The sequence below is a fragment of the Gossypium hirsutum genome, chromosome A13 (genome assembly GCF_007990345.1).
Source record: "Gossypium hirsutum isolate 1008001.06 chromosome A13, Gossypium_hirsutum_v2.1, whole genome shotgun sequence".
NCBI classification, from domain to species: Eukaryota; Viridiplantae; Streptophyta; class Magnoliopsida; order Malvales; family Malvaceae; genus Gossypium; species Gossypium hirsutum.
Genome location: NC_053436.1, coordinates 67,663,667 through 67,672,749, shown reverse-complemented (window position 1 = coordinate 67,672,749; position 9,083 = coordinate 67,663,667). Strand labels below are relative to the sequence as shown.

Sequence of the window (9,083 nt, the reverse complement as noted above, 5' to 3'; positions counted from 1 at the left end):
TCCTTTTTTAAAATCAACCAGCAAAACATGACCACTTATTTCCTTTAAAATGAAGACCTAAGACATTTTACTAGAAGGTCTCGCATGCCTCACAATGAAGGAAGAGGATCCTAGCACACAAACAATAATATTAACCCCTCTACTAAAGAAAAACACAGGCATTTTGCACCTATCCTTCATTCAATACAAAAATCTTAAGATAGGAAAGGGCAGACATAAGAGGCAAAAAAACTTTTACTTAGTATTAGATCCATACCTACTGAATTAATGTATCATAAAGGACAATAGGTTTGTTCTTAAAGAAACAATACATATAGGCCTGCATGATGTTGAAAACATTGAACCATAAGTGGGATGAAAAAGCACTTCTGTAATCAATCTTATTGTGAATGAGGGACAAATATTAATCAAATTGAAATAAAATTAGTTTTCAGGCCAAAAGAAAAAGAAATAGGCTTAGTTTGCTTTTCCTCAATGCTATCAACCGCATTACACAATTCATAACAATAATGTCCCTAGAGTGTGTAAATAATATATTTAGCAGCCACAAGTCTATAAAGTAAGATGATTGAAGTAATCAATGATTGAAGTAATCACTATTAGACTATCAGTTCAAACTTTTACATAAATGGTTTTACAAAAGAAAGGCATAGTGTTGTCTAAAATGATAGAATATTAAAAAACTACAAATGATAATACTTACATTGCTATAGCTTGATCTTGTAGATCCATTAACAACAAATAGTTTCTTTAAAGAAAATTTGAGGGAGAAAGCGAGTTTCTCAATCTTAAGTTTGAGCTCTCCTTCAGGAAGCTATTTCCCACAATGCCATCCAAGGCAAAACAAAAGTAATTAGACTTAGGGGAAACGAGGAAGCTTGAATGAAACTATGACACAATGGTTAAGAAATACTCACAGGGGTGAACTTATTAAAAAGTGGAGCTATCACAAGAGAAAGTACAAACATAAATGCCCAAAGATAGATAGCCAGATAAGGACCTCCACTCTACAATCACAAAATAAAGATTCACCATAGTCAAAGAAGGATAACAATAATAGCAAAAAGACTAGAGAGTAATTAAGACCATAAAATCTCGTTGTTAAGCTAACAATTGTCTGATTATAATAGAAAGGACTGATAATATTTGACCAAAGAGACCAAATTCTAGAAATGTGCACAATTTTACCTGTACTATGACAATAATAGCAGAAACAATAGGTGGACCAAGTACAATAGCAAGACATATTCCTTTGATAAGGTCTCTAAAGAATAACCATATTGTTTGTTGCCAAACATATGAGAAAATAATTAGGAACAACAAGATAGGTGTGATCTTAATATTAAAAAAAAGTTCCAAAAATAGCAGTAAACAAAGAAACAAGAAAGAGATTTAGCGATTAAGAATACAAACTTTATTGAAACCATGGCGGGCCTCGATTACAAAAGTTGAATAAAGAGAAAAGGGTAGGTCAGTGATCTGTAATATAAAACCACAAATAAATGGTCTGTGTTAACTTACACAAAATGATAATTGTATTAAAGGATGTAGAAGACAAAGAAAAGATCATGAACTCACTTGTGACCATATCATAGCACCAGCCAAAAATGAAAGGGTGTGCAATATTTCATTCTCTTCAATTAGACCAAGTAAAGGCAAGAAAGTTCCTGATTTCTGCAATAAATAACAATTAATTTACAAGATAGTGACAATCTGTAACGCCCCGTACCCGATACCGTTACCGGAGTCGGACACGAGGGGTTCACAGACTAAATTTGCTTACTATCGCAGTCCATTTTAAAAATTTCCAGACAGTTGGCTAACTGCATCACTGTCACCTTAAAAATCATATCTTGAGTTTCACAACTCGAAAATTAGTTTCGTAATTTTTTCCTGAAACTAAACTCATATGCCCATCTACATATTTGTTTCTAGAATTTTTGGTTGGGCCAATTAGTACAGTTTATTCGTTAAATTCTCCCCTGTTACAGGGTACGACTACACTGACCTTCATGCATTACGATTTGGATATCTCCCTGCACAGAGTTGCAATACTGATACCGTTTGTTTCTATAGAAACTAGACTCAGAGAGGAATCTATACATATATGGCATGACTCCTAATTATCTCTGGTTAATTTATAATGAATTTCCAAAGTCGGAACAGGGAATCCAGAAACTGTTCTGGCCCTGTCTCACGAGAACCTGAATATCTCTTAACATACTGTCCATATGATCGTTTCATTACTTTCCTATGAAAATAGATTCATCAAGGTTCGCTTACATAATTTATTCACTATTTAATTCCATTCCTACTATTTTTAGTGATTTTTCACATCCACATCACTGCAGCTGCCAGCATCTGTTTTTTTTAAGGTAAACTTTACCTATTTCATGATCCTCCATGGATCAACTAGAGTTTGTCATACATATTCCAAAAGTGATCAAGAATAACCCTTCCCATGGCTAACCGTTACCAACATTTCCATACCTCTCGACGGACAACATACAAAACGATTATAATGCTATGATCAAAGTATATTTAAGCCATTTTCGCATGGCTATCCAAATTTACACAAAACCGAAGGGTACATGACCAACAACAAAAGGGTAGTCCTATACATGCCATTTCAAAGTTCAACCAAAATTGTACCAAAAGGGGGCTTTGATAGTGTGGGAGACTTCGACTTCCAAAAATCCCGAGTCCGATAGCTGACGAACCAAAATCTATAAAACAGAGATTCAAAGAACGGAGTAAGCATTTAATGCTTAGTAAGTTTTAAGCAGTGTCAACAGATAACAATCAAATTATAACATAGTTGTTCGTATTTTTTATTTCACTCTTCCTTCGGGCATACCATCCCTTTACCGAATATGCACATCTCATCATATACAATAGGCAGATAAACTTTCACATAAAAGTGAGCTCATGTGACATAGATATATCGTATGATTTTACATAACCTCTCACACTGATCCGATGTCACATAATCATAGGAATAGTCTCATAGATTGCTCTCGTATGCATCACATAACTACCTTATGATTTAGTGCAAATCAAGCTCACATATAAACTTGAAGTACATACCTGTTTAACCTTCCGCATTGAATATATTTATAAGCAATTCTTATTACGAAGTCTTACCCGGACATAATCTCCACACGAAGTTATCGGGTCTTACCCAGACAAAATCCCCACACGTAGTCATCGGGTCTTTAGAGCTCGGATATAGTACGAGCACGAAGCTTACGGACATTAATCAGTGATAATATTCTCGCATAAAGCCTGCGGGGTTTTAACCCGGATATAGTACTGACACAAATGCCCTTCGGGACTTATCACATTTATACACTTTCACATCCATCACGTTGGCCACTCGGCCCTGTCACATATATACACTTTCACATTCATCACATCGGCCATTAGGCCTTATCACATATATACACTTTCACATTCATCACATCGGCCATTAGGCCTTATCACATATATACACTTTCACATTCATCACATCGGCTATTAGGCCTTATCACATATATACACTTTCACATTTATCACATCGGCCATTAGGCCTTATCACATATATACACTTTCACATTCATCACATCGGCCATTAGGCCTTATCACATATATATACACTTTCACATTCATCACATCGGCTATTAGGCCTTATCACATATATACACTTTCACATTCATCACATCGGCCTTATCACATATATACACTTTCACATTCATCACATCGGCCATTAGGCCTTATCACATATATATACACTTTCACATTCATCACATCGGCCATTAGGCCTTATCTCATATATGCATGTTCACATCCATCACATAGAATCCTAAATCAAAATATAGATTTTCATGTATTCACATCACAATCATCCAAATATACTTCACATACCACATATACTTTCACGTATACACACTGTCTTGGCTGAATCTACATCTATCATTTTCCAATATCACAATTTAGAATTCACGTATGGGTTTAATCAATAGCTTATGAGCAACTAAAACAAGTTTATCAAGGTTTACAACACAATCTCAAATTCAGCACAAGCTGTTTTTCCTGAGCAATAGTCACTAAATTATTTATAACTGGAGCTACAAAACTCCAAATCACTTTCCGTTAATTTTTCCTGAATATAGACTCGTATATCTTCCATCCATAAAATTTCCAGAATTTTAGGTTTGGCCAATCAATACTAGATTTTTCTTAAAGTTTCCCCTGTTTCACTGTTTGACTAATCTGACCACTCTTCACTACGAATCAAATTTCTCATTTTACAGAATTCAAAATATGTTGTATTTGATTTCATTTGAAACTAGACTCATTAAGGAGTCTAAGCATATAAATTTTATCTTATAACCATTTTTGTACAATTTATAATGATTTCTAAAAACAGAACAGAGGATTACAATGTCATTCTGCGCTGTCTCACACAACTTTAAGTATCTCATTATCGGAAATTCCTTTGCTTACACGGTTTCTTTTATAAGAAACTAGACTCATTAAGCTTTAATTTCATGTCTCATTCAGCCTCTAATTCAAATCCATAAATTTATGGTGATTTTCTAAAGTCACGTTACTGCTGCTGTCCTAAGCAGACTATTTCAAATTTCCCTTAAATTCCCAAGCTCAAACACTTAAGAACTTACCATTTGAGCTTAGAACATATCATGGTCACATTATATCTTATTAAATCAACTCATCATGTCCTATTATAATTGAATTTACTCAATGTTTAAACACTTAAAACTTACCTCGGATGTTGTCGAACGATTTCGGCGGCTATTCGACCACTTTTTCCTTCCCTTTATCGGATTTAGTTCCCCTTTGCTCTTGAGCTTAATTCAAACAAATTTAACTCATTAAAGTCTCATTTTGCTAGCTTATGGCCGAATATACACATAACTTATGTACTTATTCATGTGGCCGAACATACATGTCTATGTTGGGCCGATTGCATCACAACACCATACCATTTCAATTTTTGGTCATGGTTAAACAAAGAACTTAATGTCTCACTCAAAAATGCTAAAAAGAAGATTCAAGAATCATCAATCCACCATCACATGCACCATTACAAAGCTTCACTTTTAGCATGCAAATGATATCAACACCAATCCACCTTGGCCGAATATCATCTCCATGACATAGTAAAGATTTGAACCATGGGCTATTTAGAACTCAAGCTAACTACTAAAACATGCATGCATCTCATGGAACATCATCAAACATACCTTAGTCTATCAAACCACCATAGCCGATTTCCTCAAAGCTCTTTTTCCTTCTTTTTCTTTCTCCTATTCGGCCAAGAACAACATGAGAGCCTTTCTCTTCTTTTTTTTTGTCATGCATGAGAATGATGAACACATTTTTTTCTCTTTGTTTTCTTCCTTCAATTTCTTATTAGTTTATTGCCCATGCTTCTTATTTTATTCTTCCATTAACACAACATGTTTCATGACATGTTTTGCCCATTCTTCTTATTTTATTTTTCCATTAACACAACATGTTTTGCCCATCATCCCTTGTCATGGCCGGCCACTAGTACTTAAATGGGGGGAAATTGACATGCAAGTCCACCCCTTTGATTACATGCACTATTAGGCCACTTGCATTTGCCTAGCACATTTCTAAATTTTCTCACATAAGTCCTATCAACTAAATTCACATGCAATTAACTAAATCGAAGCTTAAAACTTTCACACATTTATATTCATATATTTTAGGCAATAATTATCACATTCAAATAATTTGGTGACTCGGTCTAGCGGTCCCGAGACTGCTTTCCGACTAGGGTCACTTTAGGGGTGTCACACAATCAACAAAAGGAAGGATCCATTTATTAAACAGCAAACAACTCACCTTCCAAAACCAAGGCAATATGCCAAAGAACAAAATTGCAGAATCTATCAGGATCGTCACAAACTCATGAACAAAATAGAAGTGGTTGCGAAATAAAAGAGATGCATCAAGGACTATGTCAAATCAAGTTAAAAGGAAGCTTGATTATTCCATAATGTGACAATGTAATCTAGTAAATGATCAACAGAAACAACAAACCAACCTCTTATCGAGACTATAGGCTCGAGACTTTTCAAATTTCTCTTGGCTAATTACTGCTTCCAATGTTTTTGGAAGAGTTGGCAATTTGAGAGTAGCATGTTGTCGTAAGTCTAGATAAGTTTCAAATAAGTACATTAATATCAAAAAACCTATAAATAATAGAGGGTAAGTTGGGAGAGAAAAAGAACAGAGAACTTACAAACTCATAAATAACCATCAAATTAGTACAAGAATGAAAAACAAACTTCTTTAAGAACATAAGTAACCGAGTGATTAACAAGTCCTACAACCTGTGTCATGTACTTTGCACAACACATTCCTTAATAAACAGAAAAAAAACTAAAAGACAAAGAGATTGAAATGCAAAAATAAAACCTATAAACAGGCTAAAATTATCTTACAAATCATTGGACCCCCAAACCTAATAAGGTATATTCAGTTCAATCAACAGTTTACAGCAACAAGGACTATCTAAATATTTGGAATTGTCCTTTTACTTATGTTCCCAGTGTTTTTTTAGCAACCAATAGGAAGATAAACCCCAAAGAACTAGATACAAACCATTTAAGCATGATGAAATATACTCCTTCGATCATCTCTAAAAGTACCCACATGCGCAAAAACACAAAACATAAAACGCCTCAACGTGGCATAAATGCAAGTACATGTTTTGGTTCTTTCGAGTGAAAAATTGCATTATCATGATTCCCAATTTCTTGCAACTTGTAAGCTACTTAACTAGTAGATCAACCTTCATCCCCTTCCGACAATTACTAAATAGGACACTTGAAAAATATAGAATACCCACAAAGGGATTGTGAACAAACAAGCCGATTTAGATCAGAAAAAATCAGATTGAGAAACCAATTATTCAAGAACGTGAATAAGACATAAATTTGTCTTAGAACAAACAAACAAACAAACAAAAATCGGATTTAGCAAACAAGCCACTTGATTTTAAGTCTTAGAAAATAAATTTGTCAGTAAAGAAGACATACTTAGAACATAAATTTGTCAGTAAAGAAGAGATACCTGGAACCTCCATTGAATCCTCTTTTATTTTTGTACGATAAAAAAATTTTGATGATAATAAAATTTTTTTAGTCAAATGAAAAAGAAAGCAAAAAAAAAAATAGAGGAGATGGACGATTTTTTCAACTAAGATTTAAGGTTTAAAATTTTTAATTAATTAAATTTATTTAATTAAAAATCTATTCTTATCCCATTTGGAAATCCAAGTTGGCACTCAAAATCTAGTTGGACTACCATGTAGGATTACCGTTAAGGAGGTAACAAAACTTAACGGAAGAGTGATCACTTAAAAATTTTTTAGTCAAATGAAAAAGAAAGCTAAAAAAAATAGAGGAGATGAACGATTTTTTCAACTAAGATTTAAGGTTTAAAATTTTTAATTAATTAAATTTATTTAATTAAAAATCTATTCTTATCCCATTTGAAAATCCAAGTTAGCACTTAAAATCTAGTTGGACTATCACGTACGATTACCGTTAAGGAGGAGATAACAGAACTTAATAGAAGAGTGATCACTTCGTAACAAAATAATAATATAACTGACTAAAATATAACATTTCAAATATAAGTGACTAAAATGTAACCTGAAGCAAACAAAAATGACTATTTTTATAGTTTACTTTTTTATATTAAGAATGCATTGGTTGTCAAAAGTTAATGGTATGTTCAAAACCCAGAAATTGGACTGAAAATTACAAGGAAATTGAATAATTGGAATGGTGCGTTGAAGTGGAATGAAATAGAGAGCTGGAAAAGTCTTTTCTTTTGTTCGTATAAAAAACTTTGACTAGACATCAGAAGTTGCCATGCAAATTAAAAGTTGGTCATTGTTTTTTTTTTTTTTTTTTGCTGACATTGGTCATCATCCACGCGCATCCATTTAACATTAAGATTTTAACTTCAAAAACAACTTATGCTCTTTGTATGTAAACTCGTTGGATGAAACACATTTTTAAATTATGAAAAAAAAAAAACAAAAACATTATCCAAAACTTGAATAAATCAAACTTGTTGGAAAGGTAACACAGCAACTGACGTGTCAAACCGAGTTGTGTGCTTCTTCTATAAATAGAACGACAATAAGAATTAAATGAGAAAATAAAAGGATTTTTCATGAAGAGGATGCTCATTTCTTGGATTTTAACTGCTTCTGCCCTTCTTTTCTAACTACTCATCATCTTTTCAGTTTTTGGCTTTTAATTTAATCATATCATGTAAGCTCTTCTTACCTTTTCTCGTCATTTTCTTTCTTTATGCATTCTATCTATATTGTATATTAAACATTTCATTAAGTTAGCATTATTAATCAATCAAACATTAATTTAATTTAATTGAGAAATGATGAAAATACTCGTATGAGAGAATAGTGTTAGATATAAACACCATAGATAGCTTATGGACTCTTTAGTTTTAAACATTCAAAGCTTCGAAATGTTATTGAAAAGACATTTATTGTTTTAAAAAAAATGTTTCTCATATTAAGTGAAATTGAGATGATCCATACTTCAAGAGTATATGAAAGAAATAGATTTTGATAATCTTAATTATGCATATTCAAATCCAGATGATAATGAACTCGGATAAGGACCAATAAATGGTAATTATGAGCATATATTAAATATTAAAGAGAGAATAACCTAACAAATATGTTGTAATGGCCTAAATTTAAGGTTATCAGAACAGTGGTTTCGTAATCACAAATCCAATTTAAAGAGAAATTTATTTTAATATTTTTGCATGAATATTGATATGATAGAAAAATCGTATGAAAATATCGATAGAAAAATTTTACCGATTTAGTGGTTAGTTAGAAAAAGAAATTATTGAAGAAATTGGATAAAAACAAGGTATCGAGACCTTGATCTCGTAAAACTAAGTAAATATATTTTTATAAATATTTATAATATGTTCATAATATGGTATTAAAATTTCGTTAGAAAATTTTTACGTTTGGATAGTTAATTAAGTAAAAAAGA

General features: G+C 32.5%; 1 protein-coding gene across 1 annotated transcript; it reads right to left on the bottom strand.

Moving 5' to 3' along the window:
• Positions 1-256: 256 nt before the first annotated feature.
• Positions 257-7,120, bottom strand: LOC107894556 (CAAX prenyl protease 1 homolog). Its single transcript, XM_016819819.1, has 9 exons — positions 7,108-7,120; positions 6,077-6,224; positions 5,875-5,959; positions 1,579-1,674; positions 1,416-1,479; positions 1,189-1,289; positions 918-1,007; positions 704-814; positions 257-319 (listed from the first exon to the last, which is right to left on the bottom strand). The coding sequence occupies exons 1-9, from the start codon at positions 7,118-7,120 to the stop codon at positions 257-259; spliced, it is 771 nt and encodes a 256-aa protein (XP_016675308.1).
• Positions 7,121-9,083: the final 1,963 nt, after the last annotated feature.

Coding starts and splice junctions, on each gene's coding strand:
- LOC107894556 (XM_016819819.1), bottom strand. Junction 1,290..1,415: donor GGCCCGCCATGGTTTCAATA/AAGTTTGTATTC, acceptor CATATGTTTGGC/AACAAACAATATGGTTATTC. Junction 815..917: donor TTTTTAATAAGTTCACCCCT/GTGAGTATTTCT, acceptor TGTGGGAAATAG/CTTCCTGAAGGAGAGCTCAA.